This window comes from Mustela nigripes, chromosome 17 (genome assembly GCF_022355385.1).
Source record: "Mustela nigripes isolate SB6536 chromosome 17, MUSNIG.SB6536, whole genome shotgun sequence".
Classification (NCBI taxonomy): domain Eukaryota; kingdom Metazoa; phylum Chordata; class Mammalia; order Carnivora; family Mustelidae; genus Mustela; species Mustela nigripes.
The window spans coordinates 58,245,299-58,271,965 of record NC_081573.1 but is presented as its reverse complement, the minus strand read 5'-3'; the positions used below and the strand labels follow the sequence as shown (position 1 = coordinate 58,271,965).

At 57.4% G+C, this 26,667-nt stretch overlaps 1 protein-coding gene across 7 annotated transcripts in view; it reads right to left on the bottom strand.

Moving 5' to 3' along the window:
- BANP (BTG3 associated nuclear protein) overlaps window positions 1–26,667 on the bottom strand; it is a 148,447-nt gene that overhangs the window by 98,847 nt on the left and 22,933 nt on the right. For 5 of the 7 annotated variants that reach the window (XM_059382981.1, XM_059382983.1, XM_059382984.1 and 2 more), the window contains exons 2-6: window positions 25,114–25,252; window positions 20,610–20,701; window positions 19,348–19,547; window positions 6,338–6,454; window positions 4,536–4,711 (exon numbers count right to left, since the gene is read on the bottom strand). In XM_059382981.1, coding sequence (XP_059238964.1) covers window positions 4,536–4,711; window positions 6,338–6,454; window positions 19,348–19,547; window positions 20,610–20,701; window positions 25,114–25,183 — 655 coding nt within the window. In that variant the 5' untranslated portion in view covers window positions 25,184–25,252. The remainder of the gene's footprint in view (window positions 1–4,535; window positions 4,712–6,337; window positions 6,455–19,347; window positions 19,548–20,609; window positions 20,702–25,113; window positions 25,253–26,667) is intronic. The other 2 variants (XM_059382985.1, XM_059382986.1) reach the window with 1 other exon arrangement.

The window sequence follows — 26,667 nt, the reverse complement described above, 5'->3', positions numbered from 1 at the left end:
CGGCTTTCCAAGACAGGCCCTGCTGGGGTGGCCCCCAAGCCCCGGATCACACAGGACTCTCACAACCCGGCACATTCCTGACCGCTCCCGAGTCACGCGTGTCACCTGAAGTGAGTGCGGACAACACTCGACCCTCAGACCGACCTGAGAAACCAGACAGCCCACCTCTCTGGGATTAGCCACAGTGCACTATGTACCCTCAGCGCAAACCCCCAGGCTTCTCTGGGAGTGACGGGACATCTGTGCGCTATAAACAGATTGATAATTTGGGGTTTTAAAATGGGCAGTTGAAGACGACTGAGTCACACACAGGATCACAAGAAAAAGGGAAAAAAACAAATGGTCTTTGGTACCGCAGCCAAGCCCCTTCCCCCAACTCTAAGCACGTTCCCCAGAAACCACGCGTGCACCAGCGACCGAGGCGCAAGGCCACCGACTCCGGCCAGGCGGCCCTACTGAGCGCGAGTCATCACGACCTCAGCCAGGACTACAGCACGAGGCCAAGGACGTCCTCCTTGGCCGGAGCGAGCGGGAACCACGGGACACGGACAGGGCATCCCCCGTCAGCGGCACACGCCGTTCCTTCTGGAACCCCGCGGGAGGAGCCAGAAGCCCTAACTCCGGGACCGGCACCCCCCAGCCCCCTCCCCTGGCCTGTCGGGTCCTTCCGCCATTCTGGCTTCACGCGCTAACGCCACCTTTGCCAGGCACCAGCCTGTCCATAGTCCCACGGTTCTCAGGAGCCCACTCAGGATGCCGATCAACGTTCTTAATGTCAGGGCGCCTGGAGGGCTCAGACGGTAAAGCCTTCGCTCAGGTCATGACCCCAGGGTCCTGGGGTCGAGTCCCACATGAGGCTCCCTGCTCCGCAGAAGCCTGCTTCTCCCTCTGTGTCTCTGCTTGTGTGTGTGCGCACGCGCTCTCTCCCTCTATCAAATAAATGAGAAATCTTAAAAAGAAATAAAAATAAAAATAAAGAATTTATGTTAAAAAAAATAAGTTTACGTCGGGGCGACTGGGTGGCCGGCGGGTTAAGCCTGTGACGCTTCATCTCAGCTCCCGCCTCAATCCCAGGGTCACGCGTTCAAGCCCCATGCTGGGCTCTGCACTGGGCATGACGCCTACTTCAAAAAAAAAAAAAAAAAATTTATGAAAATAAATTCTCAAGAAATGTTTTCAGGACGCACCTGGGGGTACAGTCCGTGAAGCACCTGATTCTTGATTTCAGCTCAGGTCACGATGTCGGGATCGAGCCCCGCGCTGGGCTCCAAGCTCAGCAGGGAGGTCACATGAGAGCCCCTCCCTCTGCCCTCCCCCCTCCACCCACACGCTCGCTGGCTCTTTAAAAAATGAAATACAATAAATACAAAATACAGATACGGTGCCTTGCAGTAAGTAATGGACTCCACACTGATATAAAACAGCATATCAGTTCATGCAAACCATTTGGAATTCTTAAGAAATAACTATTTTGGAACCTGTGGTTTTTAAAACTGTAGACAAGTGGCGCGTCCCTGTGCAGCTCTGGGCGGTTATTCAGGAACTCGGGGACGCCATGCAACGCCGAGCCCAGGGCCTGCAGAGCTCTGCGTGTTATCAGAGCTTAACAGAAACTAGCTGACCCGACCCTCTCCGGCTGGGCTGGCTGAGCTGGTCTCGGGGAGGACATGGGAGGGATGGTGCTTGTGCATCTCAGAGAAGGTTTTCACACGCGACGCCACTACAGGCCGATGGTGACTCTGACAGGCACTAACAGAGGGCCTGCTCCACAGCATGTGGGTGCGTGGCAGCCTCCAGGCCCTTGGGCACCGACCACAGTTCTAGCCGGGGCAGCGCAGCAGGGCCTCCCCCCAGATGTCCAACTGCCGGGGGAGATGTTCCCAGGGCAGAGGCCGCAGAAGGCAAACATCCCAGCGAGCTTGCTCCTGATGCCGTGGTCAAACAGAACGGTCCTGAATTACGATCGCTTCTTCGAACATCAGAAAAATTCCTCTAGTTTGCCTCAATCCTTTTTTAGTTCGTTTTTTTAAGATTTTATTTATTTATTTGAGAAAAAGAGAGAGAACACACACGCACGTGAGCAGGGGCAGAGGGAGAAGCAGGCTCCACACGGGGCAGGAACTCCAACACGGGGCTCAATCCCAGCTCCCGCAGACGGGGACCAGAGCCACCCAGGCCCCCTGGTTTGCCCCAATCCTAACAACATGTACCGACCCTCAGACATGTCAGCGGACACAATCCCCGGGATTGCGGGTCATGGTTCCCGCAAACGCGTCAGCGCGTCAAGAACTCAGACTCAGATAAAAAGAAGATCTGTATTTTTTTCTCCGAGAGGTCACTAAGCTCAGAGTTTGAACATTTTTCTGTGCTCATTTAGGAGCATGCTGTAGTTTCCCCAAATTAAGTATTTTTCACATTAACCACATCAAAGTAAGATACTTAAAAAGGTAAAATATTCTATTTTTAAGATAACCCGAGAAACTTCCCGAATTATCAAGTGCCGAGTGCCTCAGCAGATGCAGCTGAAACCAAGCGCACGTCGGGCCTCGAGGGGCGGCCAGACCCGCGTGGGTAGTGACCCGGAGTCCCCGTGGACAGACAGAGCACGCACTGCTGCCAACGCCCTCCCCACCACGGAGGTTAATGCCACTAGCTGAGATCGGGGCATCCCTCTCCTCCTCAAATCTAACGTGCAAAACAGCGAGGCGAATCCACTCCCGGGTACCTACCAAGAGAAACGGAAACACACGCTCTCGCCAACCCCTGGGCAGGCGTGGTCATCACGGTTAGAAACTGGAAGCACCCTGAGCGTCCGCCAACAGATGAGCATGGTCCATCCACACGGCGGAGCAGGACCCGGCCACGGACAGGGTGAAGGGCTGGTGCTCTCTCCGCCCCCGACCCCCTCCACCGCCCCCACCCCCACCCCCACCCGCACCCCACGTGGGAAGTGCCTACAACAGGTCATTCCAGAGACGGAAAGCGGGCCGGTGGCTCCCAGGGACAACGGGCAGGGACTACGGCGGGGCTCCTTTCTAGCGTGACAGAATGTTCTAGAATCAGACTAGATGATAGCTGCACACTATGCAAGAATACAAAACACCGCTGAACGGTCGACCTCAGATTGAAATTAGACCTCAGATGCACAGAAAGGCCATCCCTAAGCTCTCATACTCTCCCCGCTCCTGTGCTGCCGCCCCGTGCTAGCAATTTATGTCAGACGTGAGCAAAACTTGGAGAAAAATACTGTTTTCCCTGCTTCAGCTATGGTAACCAGTGTAACAGGAAAACCTTTGCTCAGTAAATCTACATCCTTGTCCTAAGGAATTCACACAGCTCCTGAAGTAAAAATCAACAACTCGGACCTAGAACCAGAAAACCTCCCAAGTACATTAGAAAATGAAACCCAGGCTTTCAAAGTCAGCAGCACAACACCAAACACACCCGCCCCTGCTGTAAAAAGCTGTCTGAAAAGCCCAAGTGGGCCCAAAAAGGCAGGACAAACGCGCCAGGCAGCAGGGGTCCGCTGCGAGGCACGTGAGGCCGGCTGCACCGAGCAGGCCAGTCGCGGGCAGACGTCCGACCGCGGCAGGAGAAGCAGGGGGACAGGAAGCCAGGTGTGGGCGCAACAGGCTCACGTCCAGGCATGGCAGAGCGCTCGCTCCGCCTCTCGGGGCGGGACGAAGAAGACCACGACCCCCCCCCAAGCACCTATGTCTGGCTCTTGGCAGAGATGCAGACAGAGCCCTGGTCAAAGGCAGTGACCAGCTGCCGGCTACAAAAGCGCAAGAGCCTATCATCAGAGAGTCTCCAGAGCCCGACTGATCCGCACGCCATGGAAGGCTCCCGTGCTGCCGGGGAGGAGAGCCCCACAATCACACGGCGCGCATGTCGCCACAAGAAGAGCGAGCAGACTGACCGCAGTCTCCAGACACGAAATCCACGCGGCTCTCGCTCTGTTCTCTCCTGGGAAACAGCCACCGTCTGCACACCCTCCCCGCTGAGCAGGGCTCCGTCCCGAGAAACCTATCCGAGCTTGAGGAACGCGAGGTCAGAAACTCACGTCACGCCTCAACCCACCGAGCCTCACACTCGAGCCCGGCCCAGCCTAGATGTGCTCAGAACATCCACGTTAGCCTCCAGGGGGACAGTCATGTCACACACACAATACCGCGGGCGACAGCCCAGGGAACGTCCGAATCCTGCGCTAAAAGCGACCACGAGGTCGGCCGTGTCTAGGTGCTCCGTGGCGGGGGCGGGGTGGCTGCTGACCGCAGGATCGTCGGGGGACGGGGAGCCCTGCCCCGCGCCAGCAGCCCGGGGAAGAGACCCAGATGCAAAACGCGAACTACGTCTCGACCGAGCGTGGGTCATTTTGGCACCACCAAACCGTGCTGACGACGTTGACAAACCGTGAAGCTGAGCCATCGGGGACGGAGGCCCGTCTCGCTTTCCTAAGAGGCAGAAAAACAAGACAAAACACAAAACGGTACCTACTGCCGTTCAGGCAAAAGTAAGAAGCTTTGCAGGCGCACCTTCCGAGTTCAGGGTGATGAGGGTCACGTTGCTGCCAATGTTCTGACTTCCTGACTGTCCACAGCTGGAAATGGAGTCGCTGGCCTCGGACCCGCTCTCCCCGTCCTCGTTGTGGCTGTCCTCTTGACCCGGCACCTTCACCACAATCGTGTTCTGCCGTCGCCCCGGCACCGCGCTGAGCGGGAGACAAAAACACCAGCCAATGTTGTGAGAGCGCCACGACCCACAGGCAGACACGAGCGCTCGGGCACCGCCGTGTTCTTCTGTCCTCCGTTTATCAGACTCTAACCGCGCACGGGGCAGCCGCGCACGGGGCCTCCCACCAGCTCTCCCCACCGAGACGGACAGCAACTCAACAGCACAAAATAGTCTGGGGTTGGAAGAAACCGTATGAAATTTAAAAGCGTGCAAACATGTTTATATCGCAAAAGAAGGAAAATCACAACCCACTGTCACTCCAGGCCCAGACTGCAGCTCTCTGATCACAGAGGTGACCCCGCAAATCAGACACGTGCATAACTTTGGAGACAATGTCAAAGAAAGACCGGATTAGGAGGAGGTGAGCCCGGAGACTCCCACTGACCCAATGCACTCCGCACTGTTACACCTTCTGGGAGCAACTGGGCTTAGCTAAGGGCAGCGACCACTCCTGCCTCTTCCTGCCGACAAAAACCACTCATGTGGGTCTACAAAGCCAGCCAAGAATGTCCTGGGGGGTCGTCTCACCACACCTAGGGATCCTGACAAGGAGCAATGAGCTACTGCCCGAAGAACAAGACACAAGCCAGCAGCTCCGAGAAGGGCTCGAAGCACCGCTATGGACTACTGCCCAGACGTGCTCCCTGGGGCTTCCGGGACCTTCTCAGCACCCTTTCACTGGGCCTGGCAGGCAGGGAGAAAGGGGAGGAAACGCACTTTGCCTGTTTACACACACAAAACACGCTTCCAGCCCTGGCCGAGCCGCGGGGAGGGAGCTACACCTTCGGAACCTGACTGCACCGCAGCCTGCCCAAGCTGACCTCGCTCCTGAATGCTCCGAGTCTGACAGCTGACCTCCAGCCAAGCCCCGCGGGAGGCCCACCTGACCCTGCCTCGCCTCCACGGGCCGGGGCTCCTTGGATGGCCTTTCCCACCCGGCACAGCAGGCCGCGGTCCGGCGGGGCCCCCGAGACCGGCAGGACAATAAAGGAAGCGGGACACAGCGGGGAGATGGGGAGCAAAGGCCGAACAGAACTCTGTGGACACACGGATGGAAACCACAGGCCAAAGAGGCCTCTCGGGCACGTTCCCAGGAAAAGCTGAGCCCAGACCGCCAGGCAGGGCCGCCCGCAGTGACCTCACCGTCCACGCTGCCGTAAAGCTCTCCTATTTCTGACCAAGGTTACATCCACCGGGTCTCCAAAGAGAAACATCACCTGGACATGCCTTCCTCACTCAGCAAACTTGAAAAAAGGCTGTCTGTTGACCTGACATGCTGCTACAGAGACAGACAGACAGACAGACGTGAGTGTGGGGCGGTCAGGGAGGGGGACACAAGCTCCAGCGGCTGCTGTGGAAACATCCAGCCAGCTCCCCTAAAGCACGAGAGCACTGGACGTGGCAGCTCCAAGTGCCTCTCCCTGGACGCGTCCGCTCCTCCAGCCAGCACGTCAGGACGCGGACCCGCAGCACGGCTCGGCCCTCCCCTACCACGGACAACTGCGGCCGGCTGTGCCCGGCTCGGAACGCTGGCTGGTTCTCCAGGGGACTCATCTCGGTGGCAGTGGCAGTGAAAGATGGGGCTGGTGTTGTGGCTACTGACTTGCTAATGACATTTTCCAGGGACTCCGGCGCCCTGCCGCTCAAGGGGTCGTCCATCTTGGCTACAATGGCGTTCTGCCGATCATTGTTGAGTATTACTGTAGTCTGGGGGACGACGCTAGGGAACAAAAGAATCACAGAGAAAAAGAAGACCTTAAAACAACAACATTCATTTTCAGCGTACATAAGAGTCATTCAACACAGTCGGCTCCCCTTGACCTGCACTCAGGGCGGGGAGGCGGCCCCGAGTGGAAGTCACGGGTCAAGGTAAGGGGCGCTCCACACCGGGTGAAGAATAAACCGGAGGTGCTCCCCTTTTTCTTTTTGTTTTTTACTTTTTTTCTTTTGAGGAGAGAGTTTACCTTCCCCCACGGCCGCTGTTCTCAGTGGAGATGAGCAGGAACACTGACACAGAAAGGAGCCAGAGCTCCCGGGGTGTTGGGCAGTTAAGGTCTCGGCATAAACACAGCTTGCTATCCGTACTCAGTGCGTCCCAGAGATGTCCTCCACGACAAACCGAGGCTTTCCTCAGCACGACGCTTGCCAGCCTCACCCCAGGGTTAGGTCTGCTAGGAAAGGGGCAAACCCCTCCGGCTGCTACCAGGGGAGTGTGGGAACCGCAACACAGAGCCTGGGTTCTTCCCTCCAAAGGAAAAGGATCAGACAACAGAACAGAGTCCCTAGTGGCCTCCGAGAGGCGGGACCCTGCCCGGACACCCTCTGGGAGGCGGCCTGTGAGTTTCAACAAGCGGCAGCCGACAGCACATCTCACGGACTCCCAGACCACTGGGTCATTGAGCGTCCGGCCACTGGAGCTGTGGTCCCGGGAGGTCGGGGCGTGCTTTGCGGGGAGGGGGCAGGGCCGCACTGGAAATGCACAGCAGCACCACGTGCGAAGAGGTTATTCTGAAATTTTACCACTCAGGGGGAGACGATGCTTTCACATGAGAAGTTTCACGTAACCCAAAGCGCGTATGAAAATGCAACCCAGGGTCACGGCCTCACGGCTGTTAAACCCCCTCTCCCCAGATCAGGGGCACAGACAGCGCCGTTTCATGCCTGTGGAAACCAGAGGACCATGAGGTGTTTTCTAAAATAAAAGCTGAATCAACGGCATTTCATTCACAATTATTATTTTTCGGCGATTCTACTTGTCCTCGGACAGGGACCTAAAGGAAGCCAATCCTTACAGCCTGGTCACAGGGCAGGCATCACAGTAACCCGGGCCACGACCCTTGACTCGGTGCCACGGGTGCAGCGGGCTGTCCAGATGTCCGAGTCTCCTGCGTGGAGACAGGAGATCCCAGTTCTTGGGCGTTCGCTATTTCCCTGCAGCAAAGTCCGCGGAGCCCCGCTCTGTGCGGGGTCCCACACAGGCCTCCCCAACCTCCCCTCCCACGAGCCGCTCTAGGACGGCTCTGCGGGCTACCAGTGCGCTAACGGGAGCTCACCACGGCGGCAGGACACGAAAGCTCTCGAAGTCTGGAAGGGAACAGATTAAAATGCACTCGTGGCACCGACTGACAACGTCGTTGGACAAACAGACCTCTCCTCCCTCACGGCTCTTGTCGAGGGCGAGGAAGCAATGTCCGGAAGCAGCCAGCATCAAGGTGAACGAGTAGCCCGAAGGGGCGCCCACGACGTCCCGGGGCTCCTGGACGGGGGCCGCTCTCAGCAACGCCACGTCCACTTCCTCGCCTTGCAGAACGAACTCTTTCCTAAAACCGTTTTGCTTCGAGAGCGCACCACGGGCGACGTGTCCGATCTCTCTCACAAAGCCCCCTTCCTGCCTTAAAGGGAAAGGAGCTGTCCCTGCAGCGACACATACGCGCGCTGTCCATCCAGGGGACCAGCCCCCAGCGGAACGCGGGGCCCCGGGAAGGCACCAGGCTCGGTGTGAGAAAGCCGATCCGCGGCCCCGGCGCAATACCAGCACCCGCTCTCGGCTTTCGGCAAAACTGACAGACGACCTAGTTCCCTCTTGAGCCCAGAGATCATCAAACGTCATCCCCGATGACAGCGCACACGGCCCTTAGACGCGGCCCTAGGAGCTGAGAGGCTTCTCCCCTCCCGGAACGAAGTTTCTCAGCACTTGAAACTGAAAACTAGCCCTGGAAGTAGGACCAGGGCGGACCCTCGTCTCCCTTTAAGTGGTAAGTCATCCACGGATTCAAGGATTAGTCGACACGAAAGCCCATCCATCCCAGGGACGCAGTCGGAATCCTGGACTATTACGAGTTCGTTCTAGGCTGACACACGGATGCGGTTTTGTCCGACCGGGCACGAACGGTCAGGAGATCCGTCCGAAACAGCTTTTAACACCTCCGGCCTCACAGCTATAAGAAACACTTTCTTCAGCTTCAGCCTCTCTCTCTGCCCCTGCTGGACAGAAGTACATTGGCCGATGAACCCAGTAAACTCCAGGAAGAGGAGGAGATGGGAACGAACTTCCAAAAAAGCAAAGGAATGGGGGCACCTGGGTGGCTCAGTGGGTTAAGCCTCTGCCTTCGGCTCAGGTCATGATCTCAGGGTCCTGGGATCGAGCCCCACATCGGACTCTCTGCTCAGTGGGGAGCCTGCTTCCCCCTCTCTCTCTGCCTGCCTCTCTGCCTGCTTGTGACCTCTGTCAAATAAATAATCTTTGGAAAAAAGCAAAGGAATACAGTGAAATTCTACTGGGGAAAGCGCATTTGTGGGGTGTTTTTCAGCAAATGACGGTATTCAGATGACAACGCAAACATCTGAGAAAGCACATCAGCCAGTGCTCCAACACACCAGAAATTTTACACTTTCAACTAACGCAATTTATCAGCCTCAGGTGTACAAAAGAATATCTCATTTTTCAAAAATTAAGGAACATCTATATCCACTAGTAAGAATGAAACTGTCGTTGAAGGGTTGACATGGGAAAATCGCCACCATAATGTGCGTGTCCTGCCCGGGCGGAAGGACACGCCCCAATTACTCCATCACACGGACCTGCGTGGGCGATGAAGCAGTTCTGCAGATGTGATTAAAAGTCCGCACTGGCTGACCCCAAATTAACCAAAGGGAGATGATCCCGGGTGGGCCTGGCCAGATCAGGGGAGGGGTCGAGGCCTTCTTTGGTCTTGGAGACGCCCAGCGGCCCCCGCCAGGTGATCCTGACCTCCCGCTCCTGCCGACCTGCTCTAGATGTCCAATGAGCTTGGCTGCCCCCACAGCTGTGCTGGCCAACGGCGGCACAGACCCTTACAGCTGTCCGGTCCCTCTCTCGCTCTGCCACACCTCCTCTCTCAGCCACACACACGATGGTATCGCCTACTGGTTCTGCTCTGAAATTACTGGAGGTGGTAAAAGTACCCAGAGTCCCGTGCCCCCGTGGTGACACCCTATAAAGCGCGTAGCTCAGTACAGTAGGGAAAGACCGAAACTCACCCTGGAACACTTCTGGGAACGCTTCTGGGAACGAGCCTCCAGTCCTTCCTCAGACTTCCCGGCTACGTGTGTGCATGTCTGGGTCCGTGCTCCTGGGCGGACGCTGCCCCTTGAGACATGTCTGCCCTCCCAGCCTCACCCCTGCCCCCAGCAACCACTAGCCTGCTCTCCACCTGTGCGGTTCTCACACTTGGCAACGCAAGACACACGCTAGCCTTTGAGACCGGCTTTCTGGGCCGGGCGGAACCCCCGAGGTCGGTTCCCTCAGGGCGGCTGAGGACATTCCTGCGGCAAAGGGCATCACTCGTGGGCAGCCTGCCCTCTCCCCTGTAACCCCGCCAGGGCAGCGGGAGACTGGCTGGTTTGGGTCATTACAAACGAGGCTGCCAGACATGCGCGTGGTGCTTGTGGACACACGCTCTCACTTCTCCAGGCTAGTGCCCAGGAACGGGACTGCCGGGCCGCACGGTATGGCCGCATCTCCCCTCCTCGAGGAGCATAAGCTCGTCACTTCACCGCGTCCAACTCCTCCCTGACCTTATGGACGCTGCTGTCACTCCCACGTCTAAGAGGTCCGGGCCAGGTCCTGGGTCTCGAAGAGTTTCCCCTACAGCTTCCTCTGCAGGTCTCGGCTCTACACTGAAATCTGTGCTCCCCTGGAGATTAACTTTTGTTCCAGGGGTGACGTGACCCCAGGCTCCTTCCTCTCGTTCTGCCTGCAGGTGTCCGGGTGTCCTGACTCCATGAGTTAAAAGGCTGCCCCTCCCCCCCCGGGGTGGGTCTCTGCACCTCGACGCAGCCTATTTCTAAGCTCTGCTATATCCCACCCACCGATTTCTCTCCCTCATTTTGTTTTCTAAAAACTCTGTCCCCGATTCACTCGTTGACAACCTTCAATCATTTTCTATCTCCTTACCTATATGTTTGTCGTTTTGGTTCTTAAGTTTCTATTAAATAAAAACCAAAATACTGGGGCACCTGGGGAACTCCGTCAGCGAAGTGTCTGCCTTCCGCTCAGGTCACGGTCTCGGGGTCCTGGGACCGAGCCCCACATCGGGCTCCCTGCTCAGTGGGGACCTGCTTCTCCCTCTCCCTCTGCTGCTCCCACTGCTTGTGCGCTCTCTATCAAATAAAAGATTTTACTTATTTGAGAGAGACAGCGGGATAGAGCACGAGCAGGGGGAAAGGGAGAAGCAGACTCCCTACCACGCAGGGAGCCCCGACCCAGGACCCGAACTGACGCCAGACACTTGACCCACTATGCCAGCCACGTGACCCTAATAGATAAGATCTTAAAAATAAAATTAAGGAAAAGTAGAAAAATGACACTCAGACTGTGCCGCCTGTTATAATTCTAAGATTACACTGATTACAAGCGAAATGTGCCTAACTAAGGTTATGCTAATTACCCAAGCTGGATACGCTTACCTCTTACCTCAAAATGGTATTGTTCAGAAGGAAAAGATACACAGTGACCTGTGACCAGGGGCACAAGGACCACTCCCCCTTGTGGACAGCGACTGAGTCCAGGGCCCACAGCGACGCCCCCAGGAGCACTCACGGTGGGCAGCACCGCCCCAAGGACCCCACGTGGAAGGACACACTCTCGAAACACAAAGGCACCGCACTGCCTTCCCCGTGCAGACCAGGTAAGATGGCCACCCAAGGCCACACGGCCCCGTGACACTGTCCCAGACTTCTCCCAGGAGAGTCGAACCGAAACCAACGAGCAACAGCTCACAAGCAACTACTGTTTCAACATTAGAATTTCCTGGGGGTTCTAGAGACCAGCCCCAGTGAGCCCAGCGGTTTTGTGTTTTTTCTAACCATTTCTTCCGGGATTCTGCTGGTGCCGCTAGCTCCCAACACCAACAAGAAAACCGCACACGTGTTCCCCCGTGTCAGAGGCACAGGTGTGCCCCGCTCGCTGTTTCCCACGTGCTGCACTGGGCTTGTCACGCGGCACTCCCCGGCCCCCGCACTGCGCACAGGCTCTCTCTGTCCACCTGCCGCCCCGGCGAGTGCCCGGAACACAAGCCTGCGTGTGTCACGGGGGAATGACTTCCACACAAGCCCGGTGACTGAACTCAGGCCTCTGGCTCTTGCCTCCAGATTCCCTGGTCTCAAGCTGCTGGTCCACGTGCCGAAAGAAACCAAGAATCACGGCCAGAACAGAAACCTCACGAGGAGACACCCAAAGGACCGCCGAGGGCACGGTCATCCACGGAGGGGACCTGGAACTCTGTGGGCTTCGGGGCCCAGCACAGGGCACGAGGCCAGGCTGACGCTAGACCCTCGGTGAACAGAACTCTTGTGTGATCCGTCTTCGCAGCCTCACGGGGCTGGAGAGAAGGGCGCCGCGCGCTCGTAGCTTCACCGTCCGCGCGCTGAGGAGGGACTGCTGCTTGCGGAGGGCATGGATGTGCCCACGGTCTCCCCACTTACGGGTGACAGAGCTCGTATTCAAAACCAAGTGCCTCTCACGCTCTCAGCGCCTTGTGAGCCCAGCCCAGGAACGGCCCGATGGCACTTACTGCTACACTGCGCTACCCTTTCGGTGTGGGGTTTCACGGTTTTATTTTGATGGACTGAAAACAACATGTCTCCAGCTTCCAGACCACGCAAACATCTTCAAGCTAAATCACAAATGGGCCTTCAGCGTCTCTGCTGCGGCAGGAAGCGGCTGTGTGACCATGTTAGAATTCTCTGTACCAGGGCGCCTGGGTGGCTCAGTGGGTTAAGCCGCTGCCTTCGGCTCAGGTCATGATCTCAGGGTCCTGGGATCGAGCCCCGCATCGGGCTCTCTGCTCAGCGGGGAGCCTGCTTCCTCCTCTCTCTCTACCTGCCTCTCTGCCCACTTGTGATCTCTCTCTGTCAAATAAATAAATAAAATCTTTAAAAAAAAAAAAAAAGAATTCTCTGTACCAGAATTTAGACGTTCACGTTTCCGTTCCTCGGCTCATCACACACACAGAACGGGACAGTCATCTGAACGTGCGCCAAGGGGCTCTGCCGAAGTTGAAAAATCAACAAACCACAAAAATAAAAGACTTAAAAAGAAAATCTTCCTGAAAAATGCGGATTTAAACTATTTCTCACAAGTTGGTGTTTTCCACTTTTTATTACAGAAGGAAAACAGAAAAGAAGCTTGTTTGAGCCACAGGGCTTAAGGACCCACACCACGGTCGATGCAGGTGGGGACACCGGGAGGAGGGGCAGGGGCGCCCAGGACCCAGGCCGGCCAGCACCGGAGAGGAGCTCAGCGTGTGACATGCACACGGCCCAGCGACAAACACACGCAGACCTCAGGCAAAGAGAAGCCAAAATCAAAATCCCCCCAAGTCAGGGGACCCAGAGCGTCCAACAGTTCTCTAGAAGAGCCTGATGTCAGCTCCGCATAAGCCAAGGGAACGCGACAGCAGCTCTGTGAACCGGCTTCAACCTCACTCAGATCTCAGGGACGTATCACCAATCCCAAACGGACACTTGCACACACAGACACACAAGGGCCAGGCTGCGTCCTCACAGAGAGAACCCCTTCAACTAGGACAGCAGGAGGGGGCTCGGGGCCCGGCTCCGACCGGACGGCAGGCTACTCTGGGTTTGCAGCTGCAGCGAGCTGGAGGGGACGAGCGGCCACCAACTAGCCCGTCCACCATAGGAACGGCGGGGCGGGGAAACTCCGTACGCTGGGGTTACCCCAGAACAACCCTGGAGCTCCCTTACAGCACGGGCACGCCCGGAAGGTCAGGTTTCTAACGAGCAGCGTGGGTGGTCGCTCCCCATGACCAAGGAGACCGTCCGGCAGCCCCGCCGGCGTTCACCGCACACTCACGCTCATCTAGGAGAGAAGAAGCCAGCGGCCGGCCAGTTGGGTTAATCCCAACAGTGACAGGCCCGTGGGTGTTCACGGCAGCAGCATCCGTGGCTGGGGGACATAGGGACCGGGCCTCACGCCACCGCAAGACGGAGAAGGGAGGCCACAGCCACATTCTGTGCCAAAACCTCCCCTTACGTGGGCAGGTGCGGGGGCATGACCATCCTAGGAGAAACTAACCTTCCAAAGACAAGGTTAAATGACTCCAAGTGCCCGAAGGAGAGTCCCCTGCCGACTCCTTCCCGGAAGAAGCCGAGAGCTCGGCGAGAACCCCGCTCTGGGCACCGAAGAGACCCCGGCCCTCCTGCCCGGGCGCTCCCAGTCTGTCGTTGGCACCAACCCAAGCCGGGCCGGGGCCTTGCCGTCAAGGGGAGGCAAGACCACAACCTCACAGGATGCCGGCTCCTTCACAGTGCCTCCTCGGCCCACCCGCGTGAAGCCGGCAGCCCCGTGCTCTGTGGCCGTGGGAGGAGGGGTCCCGCCGGAACGTTCGAGAAATATCCGGGAACATTTCTGCCTCCTTCCCACCCGCGGTGCAGCCCCCGTGGACCCTCTTCCGCGGACAGCTGACCCCTCCCAACGCAAAGGAACCACTCAAAAAGTCCAGCTGGGTAAATCAGACACGATACTCATCTTCCAAAGGAAAAAATCTCAATGAAAGAGAGCTAGCAAAAATCTCAAGTAATCCCACTTTCTATTCCAAGGAAACGCACTTGCAGATTCTTCTGAAACTCCAGACAGGCGCACCCCGAATGCCCATGTCCCCCGCCGCTGTCCCGGCTGTCCCCGGACCCGCACACAGGAACGTGGCTCATCGACTTACAACACTGCTTGCCGGTCTCAGGCCTCAACCAGCGCACACGAGGCGGGTGCGGCAGCCGTGGGGTGACAACCGAGGTCCTCATGTCCGGGGCAGCGCGGGCCCGTGTCCACCACGAACCCTGCGCCCTCCGCATAGGGCGGGCCTGCCCGGGAGCCGCGACGCAGCCAGGCTCCACTCCAGACCCTCTCGCAAGCAAAGAGCGCCCTGGGCAGGTGCTCGGGGAGACGTAAACAGGAGAGAGCCGCGTTCTCAGACACAGAGTGCGCCAGCCTGCAACCCTCAACCCACGGGGTCAGAAGAAGCCTCGTGGCAGCGGCCCGCAAACAACGGCAAACCGGAATCTAAAACACAAGAGCATTCACAACAGCAGCCGAAAGCCAGGAACGAGAGAGCTGCGTGAGGGAAAAGACCGATGGTGTTTCGACGCCGGTTCTCTCCGAATGGAGTTTCGAGCGACCCCACCAGCGGAGACGCACTCCGAACCACGAGACCGCGCACGACCTCCGCAAACACTGGCCGACGTGGCACCTGCTTCGGGTGTCAGATTACGTGTGAGTCGTGAGAGCGGGCTAATGGATCCCCAGATTGTATGTGCGTGAGCTGTATGCGTCCCTCGTACGGGGGTCGTGAGTAGGGCACTACGAGTGGGCAGCAGTCCGGCGCGGTGTGCCTCAGTCCCGAAGAGAAATCCTACGTCTACAAAAGTCAGTGGAAACATCAAAAACTCAAAATTTGTACTCGAGCCCATCGTGGCTGAGACCAAACCATCCGTCCGCGATTCCAACAGCCCTACCGGAGCAGCCCGCGCAGAGCTCCACGCCTGACTGAGCAGGCCCACGGCCCCGAGGGGAGCCGCTCTCCGCGCCGGCCAGCGCCCCCACCACCGGCAGCGCTCCGGGGCCGGCACAGGAGCTCGGAGGGGACCGCTCTCCACCCGGAAGCCGCGGGGCTCGCACAGCAGCCTTTCCCAAACACCCACCGCGTTTCCGACAGAAGGCCTGCGAGAAACACATCAACGACTCAGCAACCAGGAGCAGAGGGGCCTTCAGTAATTTGCTGATCGAGTGTCTCAGGTCTCCGTGGGCAAATAAGCAGCTTCCAGGAAAATAACCCGACGCCCCCCATCTGTGCGTCTGGTGGGACACAGCTCTCTGAAGGACAGGACTTTGAAAAGAAATCACTTTCATGCCTGAGTATTATAAAGAGGCCACTGGGTTACCGCAGCTGTTTCAGAATTGTAGAAACACACTAAAGCCCTTTAAAAATATATATATATATATTTAAGCTTAAAAAATAAAAATCTGTTATAGGGCAATTATATCTCAATAAAAATAAACCATTTGTGCCTTGAAAAAATAAAAAACATATGCTTTTAAAAGTAAGAAACAAGCATTTTTCTAATTAGGACATCCCATTCATGAAAACAAACAGAACACCCACGTCTGAGTTGCCCTCCAACTCACCCAGGAGTCCAGCCCTATAAGACCCCGCCACACAGGGCGCCTGGGGGGCTCAGTCAATGACACGGGTGTCACCGGCTCAGATCATGATCTCAGGGTCCTGGGATCGAGTCCCACGTCGGGCTCCCTACTCGGCAGGGAGTCTGCTTCTCCCTCTGTGCTCTCCATCTCTCTCTCTCTCTCAAATAAATAAAATCTTTAAAAAACAAATAAATGGAAGACCCTGCTGCACAAGCAGGTCCCCCGTCCCGTGATCCCGGCACCGCTCTACCCAGGCGCCATGCTGCCGGCCTCCTGGTGGTCGTCCACTGGGGTTACGCCGCACTCGGCCATGGCCTGCTCCCTGCGCCCTCCTCAAAGGGCTCTGCGTCTAGCTTCAAAGAAGGGCCAAGGAGGAACTTCTGAGCCGACCGGGGGAAGTGTCCCTGTCTGTGCACCTGGTCTCCCCAACAGCCCCTGGAAGGAAGAGCCCGAGGTACCAGGACCAGCACGGCCCATCCCGGAGCGCTCCAGGCGCCTGCCCCTTCCGCCACCGGGGAAAGCAGCTTCAGAGGTGAAGATGCAAGTTGCAACACCCCGAATCACAATTAAGCAAAATCCGAATTTGTGCTGCACTTTCAAGGACGAAAAGCACATGCCTGCGCTCACCCCAGCCCACCTGCCCGTTCCCCAAGGAGAGCACCACCACGGGGCGGAACCCCGCCGAAGACCCTCACAGACACTCTTATTACAACGATCAAGCGTTGGCCCCACAGGAAAACAGCTTCCGTCACTGCCTTTCCTTGATGTGCTCAGATGATCGCACTCGGGTGTAGACTCTGACCATCGGATGCCACACACCCGCTCTGCCCGCCAGGGGATACGGACAGGTGACGGATTCTCCGAGCCCGGAGTGCGCTCCCGTGGGCCGGCGTCATCAGAAGCAACCAACAGGGCAGTGACTCTCCGAGTGCGGAGGGACTGGGCCCTGCTCCGGGGGTCGCGGCCGGCTCTGGGCCACGGGCGGCCTCTCCGAATGCAAGTGCGAGGCGTTGCAGGGACAGTCCTCAGGCACCACCCGGGATCCTCGTTAACTGAAAAGACCTTTCCGGTGCTGGCACCCGTTGGGCCCAGTGACCCTCAGACCCCGCCACGAACCATCCGCAACAAACGCAGACGGGCCCCAGCAATCCTACGTTCTTCTTAAAAGCATACGGGTTGCACATAAAATAATCCAACTTTTACCTTCAATACCTGAGGCCCAAAACAGATAACGGCGGAAGGACTCTGTGACTTGGTGTTAACCCACCTCCGGCTCGTTCTGGAGCCTCTCCCTCTTCCACGTTCACTCACTGCCCACACTCAACACTTAGTTTTTAATCACCGACATGTCTACATATTCGTAACTTGCGAATTACACTGTGTCTTTCTCACTGCTGCACGGCCTCAAATTCTTATTCTTCTCCCCAAATGTCATCTTAGTCGTTTTCAACTATTGTCCTACTTCTTTAAAAATCACTTGTACGGGGGCGCAGGGCTCCTCACTTGGTGGGGGGACGGTCTGCTTCTCCGTCTGCCTGCCGCTCCCTCTGCTTGCGCGTGCGCTCGCTCCCTCTGTCTCTCTCTCTGACAAATAAAGAAAATCTTTTAAAAAAAAGGCAGCATTTAAAACCATGCCGAGAGGGGCTCCTGGGTGGCTCAGTGGGTTGAAGCCACGCCAAGGAGGGAACAGAGAAAGGACTGTCCCTTCTGCTCCTCTTCCGTCAGCGTCTGCATCCAGCGGTTTTACTAACAGTGAACGCACCTTGTGCTGAAGCCCAGCGCCTGCGTATTCTAGAATGACTTCATCCTACGTCACCTGTACCATTCTTTAAAGCCAGGAAACCTGAGAGATTTGGACGAACAAGGTTAAACATCTGCATCCAAGCTAGAAAACCTGCCTTTCGCTCTGCCACTTGTCAACACACGTGGAGAAAACCACCGCAGGTCGGCTCACAGCCGTGACAGCACTCCCACTCAGGGAAGTGCTGATGGGGTCTCCCCACGAGCCTGAAATCACGAAAACGCTGAGGAGGGTCAGAACTGCTGGGGGCTTCCTGCAGCCCGGCAATGCCTTTCTTTAGCCAAGCAGCCCCTCCGTCATCAGACCGCCCGAACCCCGGAGGGACGTGGCGCACCAGTGTGGGGGCACCGCCACCCTCCTCCCCCCTGCCAGCTTCATCATTAAAACTATGGGGGTGCCAAGGGGGTCCTAAGGTATGCCTAGGTCACTGTCGTCTTGTCCTGCTTTGCAAGATGGGGACAGCCTGTGGCACCCAGAGGCCTGTGCTCCCAACAGCGCACACAGCTCTGGAGAGAGAAGGAATCCCGAAATTAGCTGGGGCGGAGTGTCCCTGCCTACAGAGCACACGCTCAGCCAGGGTCCGCTGGGGGAAGACACACAGACGCAGCAGGACACCGGTCTCAGAGAATACTACAACCATCCCCCTTAGGGACAGAGATCGGGTGTGAGGCCACACAGTGTTCCCAACACAGGACACTACCCATTAAGCCCACAAGGCACGGGTGATCCACAGCTGTCCTGGACAACACAGGACAGGGGACGCCTTCGAGGTGAAACCTCGTCGTGGGCACCCCCAAACCACACCAGGAACCCCTCCTCAACCCCACATTCCCTGGAAAAAGTGCACCATGGCCCTCCTGCTGCTCCTGTCCCCGGGGCACATGGATGGGGAGCCCAGCAAACACGGCCGTGAGGCCCCCGCAAACATGCTTCAAGCACTCGTCAGCTACAAGGACTAATTCTGCCACCGCCACACACTGGACGTCCTTGGAGCCAGCCGCAGGGACAAGCACAGGTGCCAGACTGAGCCTCAGCTCCTCGGGGGGGCTCCGGCATCTCACGGGCGCCGAGGACGGACATCCATGAACAGGCCAAACACTGCGAGGCACCTCTCCCGTCTAAGCAAATCCTTTACCAAATTCCAACTCAAACAGTGCCTGAAGGACCACACACATCACTGACATTAGATTCCAAATATTTAAAAAGAAGAGAAAGGCAGAGGGAACAACTACTGATATGAAGGGAAAATCCGGGACTCGAGAGGAATGGATAAGCACGACCGGGGAGCACACGGGCCAGGCAGAGCCGAGAGGAAGGGGCGGAATGCACCTCTGCGAGGACCCAGTGGCCCCGGCCCAGAGAGAGGATGCGCAGTGCGACTTCTGTCCGACAGAGACCGGGGGAAGGACCTCAAGGCGCCAGGCTGGGCGTCCCGCGTGCGGCTTGTGGCTGTGATGAAACTGGAGCCGCCCAGCCACGCGCAAGGCGACGCGAACAGCTGGGCTGGGGGGCTGGGAAGCAGGGGGGCTGGGGAGCCAGGGGACCAGGGAGCCGGGGGGCTGGGGGGCCGGGGGGCCGGGGAGCAGCAGCCCGCCCTCCGCTGGGCTCTTACCATCGCACTTTGTTGCACGTCTGGGTCGCGCCAAGAGGGGAGCCTGCCACCATGGGGACCTGGATGGGGCTGTGCTGCTTATTGGTGACCAGGTCCAGCTTCTCTTCTAACGACTTGCACGTGGCCTCGAGAGCCTGCAGCTTGGCCTCAATGCTGTCCAGCCGTAAGCAGATCGTCTGGTTGATGGAGTACAGGAATGACTGCAAGAGGAGAGGAGAGCCCGCTCAGAAGGGGTGTCGGGCCACAGGGGACAGCGGCACAGACCCCGCTCTAGGGCCCGGATCCCAACAGTGTCCGCTCGAGCAGATGGGGCCCGGCCCCGGGCTCCTTTGTTTCCAGGGACGACAGGTGCGCAGAACAGGGGCCGCGCGCCGCCCCCGCGGGTGAGCCCAGTCACTGGCAGAAGCAGGGGCGGTGTGCAGGGTGTGCTCCAGGCGACAGGCGGCACACGCACAAGCAGGCCAGGCCATCTAGCTGGGGAGGCAGCACGCCCGGGCGGCCACAGCCAAGGGCTTGTGCACAGCAAGCCTGACACCCAGTGGCTGGCCTGGCTCCTCCAGCCGCAGCAGTGTGGCTGCCTTCTACCGGCAAGGCCCCAGGCCGCCAGGGCATGCTGGGCCAGGAGAGCCCCAGGCTTCCCCGCCACCACCCCCAGGGGCAGAGACACTGCGTGTACACCGCATATGCACCAGAGCACCCGCGCTGGTCCTGCAGCCCAGGCAATGCTCGACCGGGAACTCAACCAGAAACTCGACCGGGAACTCGCAGGAACTCGCGGGTGCTCTCCTCTCGGGTCCCCGAGATGGGGGGTGGGGCAGAAAGTGTGCGGGGCTGCAGGGACCAGGGTACAGGGAGCAGGGCTGCCGGGCACGAGTAGCACACGGGGCTTCTCGAGAATCCACAGGCGTGGGTGACGGTCCGGGCCGCTGGGTGGGGCCCCACAGTGATCACAGCAGCCCCTCCCCGAGACGAGTATTCACCACGGGGCTGCAGGCGCAGGGAAGGCTGCCTCCACGTCCGCCGGGAGGACCGGGGGCGGGCACCGCATGGCGCAAGCACACGGGGCATCGCGACCACAGTGGGAAGTACGGAGAGCCCGGCGGGCCCTGCAGATGCCGCACGCCCTGGGCCACCACAGAGCTCCAGCCGCAGCGAGCAGCCAGCGAGGCCGTGGGGGGAGCCCCTCCTGGGCAGGGGGGCCCCTGGGGCAGTGCAGGGGTGCGGGCGCCCCCGGCAGGCAGAGCGCGCAGGGAGGAGCTCACCTTGATGGAGGGATCCTGGCAGTTGATCTCCAGGCGCTGGCGCTTCAGGGCCGGCTCGTCGTCATCCGCCACCACATGGTTCTCCAGCACGACTGCAAACCGACGCAGACACGGCAGGGGTGAGCGCTGTGACCGCTGGCGCCCGTCCTCAAGCGTGCACAGCGTCTGTCCTAGCTCTCACCGACCAAAGAGCCACACGCCACTCCCGGGGCTCTGTGCAGCTCCCCCACCTGACTCCCAGCTTCACGAATCCCAAGGACAATAAGGACTTCTGTCCACGTCAAAGGCCTGTCAGTGGCGACCTCATCTGGAAATCAAACCCCTGGGTGCACATGGCGCCTTCCTACGCAGACAAGACGCCGTCACGCCCACAGCCTCCCTGCCCCTGTGCAGCCGGCCACCCAGCCCTGCGTGGGGGACCAGCAGCCTGCCCACAGCCAGTGCCTTCCTCCATCCCAAGGTCACTACAAACTCAACACTGGAGATCCACACACAATCAAACCCCATGAGGGCCACAACCAGATCCCCTCCTGAGGCACACGTCCCTCCATCCCTGAGCTCTGGCCCCAGACCCGGTCAACCTCAAAACACACACGGACTTGCAGCGGCACACAGAACTCCAGGTTGGTCATCTGTCTTCACGTCACACCACGAAGCCCCTTCCATCTCCCTGCAGTGCTTCTCGCCCTCTCCCTGCCCGCGGTCCCCAGCGCGCCCGCCCCGTGTGTTCCTCCTCCTCCGTCCTGCGTGGCCACACGTGGCCGCAGACACAGCGCAGAGACGCCCGCCTGCTCCGCAGCTTCAACCGACTTTCTCACGGTGAAGCAGTCGGGGACCCTAGTCCAGAATGACGACTGGTACGTGAGAACACACCGGAGTACGCGTAGAACACAGTACAACGGGGTGTGAGTGTGCGCCTGGAAGCATACACGAGTGCACACACACTTTGGGGTTTCATCCGTCCACCCTCCACGTGCACCCCACACTCCAGTCAAGCAGGACAGACTCACCGCGACAGGCACCCTCGTCTGCTTGTTCCGACAGCGCTCCTCTCCCCAGGACCACCCCCCGCCCACTCACCCCCACTCAGCCGTCACCCTGCAGCCCCGTGCGGAGGCGGGAACTCAAGCCGGCTCTCACCTGCTACCAGCTGGGACAAAGGGCCCATCCCCGGACCAGAGAGCTCCCCTGGCCCCTCTGCACAAAGCCACCCACACACGTGGACCTGTGAGTCCTCATGTGCTGAGGGAGGGCTGGGGGAAAGCCAGGAGCCGGGCCTCACCGCCACCTACGCATGTCGCTTGGACAGGAGGCTCCGAGGTCCCAAATCACATCTCCATTTTGTGTCAAAGCCTTTAAGCCTGTACATACCAGATGACCCAACAAGAAACCAAAATGTAATGATAAACAGTCCCGAGGCTCAAACACAAGCCTTTCTTGGGTTCTAGGCAAGGATTTACCTAGAAGTAAATTACCCAGAGCTTCACCTTGCAGAAACCAGCCAAGGTCCAGCATGAACAAGGAGCTTCCCGCTGCCCGAAGGGCTGCGCGCCGTGCCCTGTGGATCCCACGCAGCAGGGAAGGCTTCAACCGCCTCCACGGAAATGTGGGCGAACGAACTCTCATTTAATTAAGTAAAAAAGGGGAAAATCCAGGCCACCACAAGTGTTTGTGGTTAGCAAAGTACAGGTTCTCAAAACCTTAGTCTATTTGCTCCCCCTGGAAACTGGTGACTTGTACCAGGACTGGAAGACAGAGCGATCCTGGCAATCGTGACCCTAATCCTTTTCATCTGCTGCCGAGGAAGCAAGTCCTGTGACGGTAAGTGACTTATGCAGGGCCGCACAGCTCGCTCCTGTAACGGGAGAGAAGGCGCCCCACAGCAGCGAGACCGCCTCGAGGCTTTGAGCAAAGGGCAGCAAAGCAGCCCCACGAAAGGACGTGGGCCCACGGCCAACAACAAAGGTGGACACGCCGGCCATTCCAGCACAGCTAGCTCTGGCCGGGGCAGCTGTCCTGTGCCATACTTGCACGAATGACCGGCACTGCTTTGCATAATTTTGCACACGTTATTTTTGGAATCAGGTAGAAGAACTCAGTGCTCATGTTAAAGCCGTGACGATCAGCTGAAGGCAGGCCCGATGGAGGCTGCAGTCTGTGTCCAAGCCAGAGAGCTTGGGGGGGCGGCCACATGGGGAGGACGTGCGGGTTCAGAGAGACCAGAGCATCAGAAAGAAGGAGACAGACGCCCACGCCCGTAAGCAGTTCTACTGTGAGGATCACGGGACATTTTTATTTCTTCCACTTGCTTAACCACCTCTAAATTCGACAAAGTTCATACTACAGAGATGAAGGAGAAAAAATCATCTCCTTCTCAAGCCCACTCCGGAGGCCAGCGTGTGCCCCGTGGGACATGCCGGGTGCGTGCGAGTTCTCCGGGCCAGAGATCGGAAGCCGCCTGTCTACGCGGGCTTCAGAGAGCCCGGCGCACGGCGGTCTCACCGAATTGCTAACTATGATCCCGGTTACTCTGGGAATGGAGACTGGACAAAACCAAGGTCAGACACGGTTTCTCTAAGCCCTCTTTGAACTATAATCTACAAAGAAAGAATTTACTTGGGTAGTAAACTACAGACCTTTAAGAGTTCTAAAAAAGTTTAAAATCTACTTAACTGCAACAAGTTTCTCGCATAACATCGCAGTGTGTGTTTTCTTTTTGTTTTTTTTTTTAAAGATTTTATTTATTTATTTGACAGAGAGAGAGCAAAAGTAGGTGGAGAGACAAGCAGAGAGAGAGAAAGGGAAGCAGGCTCCCTGCTGAGCAGAGAGCCCGATGCGGAGCTCGATCCCAGGACCCTGGGATCATGACCTGAGCCAAAGGCAGCGGCTTAACCCACTGAGCCATCCAGGTGCCCCACCCAGTGTGTGTTTTCTAAAGATACAGTCGTTCACCTACCAAAATATGAAGTTATTTTTCAAATTTTTATGGACAGTGATAGTCTTTCCACTTTCTTATCTTTTTGTCTTTTGCGCTCGGTGTCCCGGAGGCGTGCCGCTGAGCCGGCCCGGCTACAAGCTCTGGCTCTACGCCGCTGGCCGGCTGCCACAGGGAAGCCGCGCTCACACGGCTCCGCTCCCCGTGCTGACCCTGTTCGTGACCTGACAGACTCCTGATCTCACCGGCCAGCAGGTGACAGTTGCTCTCACAACAAATCAGAGGCAGAGACAGCAGCCCACGAAGAGCGCCTCCGCTTCGTGACTGCCCGCCAGCATCATTACGCTGCTCTTCCTCCCGCAGCACAGCTAAGCTCCAAGGCGGTTTTTTTTAGTTTTCCCCCAGTGAAGGTTTTTTCAATTAACAAATCAAATAGCTCATAAAAGAAAGCCATCATTGTACTCTCTTAGGAGATTTCCGAAAATTCTCTTTTTTGTGGGAAAACAAAAGTCAGCATTTCAATTCTGTGATTCCGAAAACCATAACCAGGCAACTAACACACTCACTGGTTCTGTTATGTGCACTTCTCACTTCGAACCATAAAAAAGAAAAGAAAGGAAAAGAAATTTACAAAGAAATCTTCTAAAATAAATGTGCAGACCAAGTTCTTTCATAGGTGAAATCCCTGAAACTTGGGGTTTCTTTTATAAAGAAACTTCTCAAAACAAGTATTTAAAAAATTTCAAAGTAGATATGTGGTTTTAGCGTCATTAAGAAAAACTACCCATCTTAATAAAAGTATCAAATAAAAAGGTCTCCCATGGGCGCCTGCGTGGCTCAGTGGGTTAAGCGTCTGCCTTCGGCTCAGGTCATGATCTCAGGGTCCTGGGATCGAGTCCCGCATCAGGCTCTCTGCTCAGCGGGGAGCCTGCTTCCTCCTCTCTCTCTGCCTGCCTCTCTGCCTACGTGTGATCTCTCTGTCAAATAAATAAAATCTTAAAAAAAAAAAAAAAAAAAGTTCTCCCAGTCAATGAAAGAATGACTTAATAAACATTTTTGGAAGATCTGTCGTTTCTTACCGAAATTCTGAACATACACAGAAATTCTACTTCTGGGAACTTACCCTGCAAAAATGTTTGCCAAGAGATGGGAACCAGGCCCTTTACCGCAAACACGGGAACGATGTCTACAGGGAAGAGGTCCATCAGTCAGTCCGTCAGTCGTCCGTCAGTCGGTCCGTCAGTCAGTCCATCAGAGCCTGAGGCCGACCGGTACACCGCAACAAAGCACCTGCACTAACGAGTTCTAAGAGGAGGTCACGAGAGGACCGTGGTGGAACCCCAAGTGTCAGGGGATGGCCGCAGGCGGGGTTGGGATGGGGGGAAGAGACTGTGGGGTCCGGGGGCTGCCCCGGGGAAGGCCGGATGTGGGGTGAGGCTCCATTTTCCACCATCCGTGCACACGTCACTTTCTTGCTCTGTTTTTAAAGGAAACACCAGCCCTGCCAGCACTCCTGGACTTCCGGAGAGGAGAGACGGAGACGCCGCCCACCGGCCCTCAGCGCCGTACCTGGGTGACCGGGACTCAGGTCTTCCACGGCAATCTGCACCACGTCCGCCAGGTCCTGTTCTGACATCATCCAGAGGGAGAGTAGAGTGGCCGGGGAGTGGGCAGGAACCAAACTCACGCAGGACTGGGTTTCTGCCACCTAAGAAACCGAGACAGACAGGGAGATCACAAGTGTGACCTGTGACGTGAGGCCCACTGCCAACCATGTGTAGCCCTGAGCACGTCAAGTGCTAGGCACTGCTGGATACCCTTCAGACCCCCGAACGGGAGTGTTCTCTGAGAGGCGAGAAGCAGTTCACAAACACAGCTCAGGGCCTCCGTCCGTCACCACTAGATCAGCCCCTACCTGACAGCCTCCCGCTTCCCCAGCCCACTCCTCCTCACACCACCTCCCAAGTCAGCTGCCTGTGATGGCCTGACTGTGCCGTCCCCAAGCCAGGAGTCTCAGGGGTCTCCTACCTCCCCTGCAGTACTGTTCTGCCCTTCCTGCTGCACACACCACAACTGCACACACCACATGCCCACTGCCGGTCTCCAGTAACACGCGGCCCACCTCCTGGACTGACCCTCCACGGACCCTGCCACCCTCGAGGCAGTGCCACATTCCCTTTCTGCTACCCACAACGCCCTCCCACTAAGCGCCTCTGTTCTGCTGCCCTCTGGCTTCCAGGGCGGACGCAAACCCCAGCAGCACCCCAGGACCCTGGCCTGGGAGCGTCCCGTGCCCCACGGGCCCTCAGGAGCAGGGCTTTGAGCTGTCTCCCCTGAGCCAAAAACCATCTCCAGAACAGTCAGTTCCTTTCTTCTTGCTCTTGAAACATTTTGATTAGGCCAAGAAGGACCTTCTCTCCCAAAACAGAAACGAGGTCACAGGATGCCAGACGTGGTCCGTCGACAGCGGGACCGAACCATACTGAAGAATGGGATGTCCCAGAGACCTCCGGAGTCAATGTCGCCATAATGTTTTCGCATATTTATCTTCAGTTATTTGTGTCTACACGTTTTTAATACACATTATTTCCTGCTCGTCTGCCAACTAGAGTACATGCTCTCCGGGGACAGGAAGCACACCCTGAACTCGCCGGCATGGCCCTTGTCAGCAGGACGTCTCAAAGTCCCGAGTCCCTGCTCCCGTGGGGCAGGAAGAGTCCAGTCAAAATCTCAGATCGCCTGGCTTCACCCAGGTGTCTAAGGACATCTCCTTTTAATGAGTCGGTTCCAGCAGGCGTAAGAGCAAGCCTGCAGGTGTCCCACATGTGCTCACATCCGCGAAGAAAACGTGCTTCCTCTTCTCTTCCGCCCAGATCTTAATTCTACAGAACTTCTGAGAGACGAACTTGTAAAAGAAGGAACCAAGCTCCTGTCTTACCTTTTCCTTTGGAGAGTACGGGCAACATTTTTGCATAAACACGTTCTCAAAATTGCAAAGGCATTTTGATTCTCCACAGACATCCCTGACAGGACACGGAATGAGAGGCCCAAGCACCCACTGTCCACAACAAAGGGGAGACTGATGACACACTGGGCGGGGGGCAGAGGAGGCCTTGCAGGCAG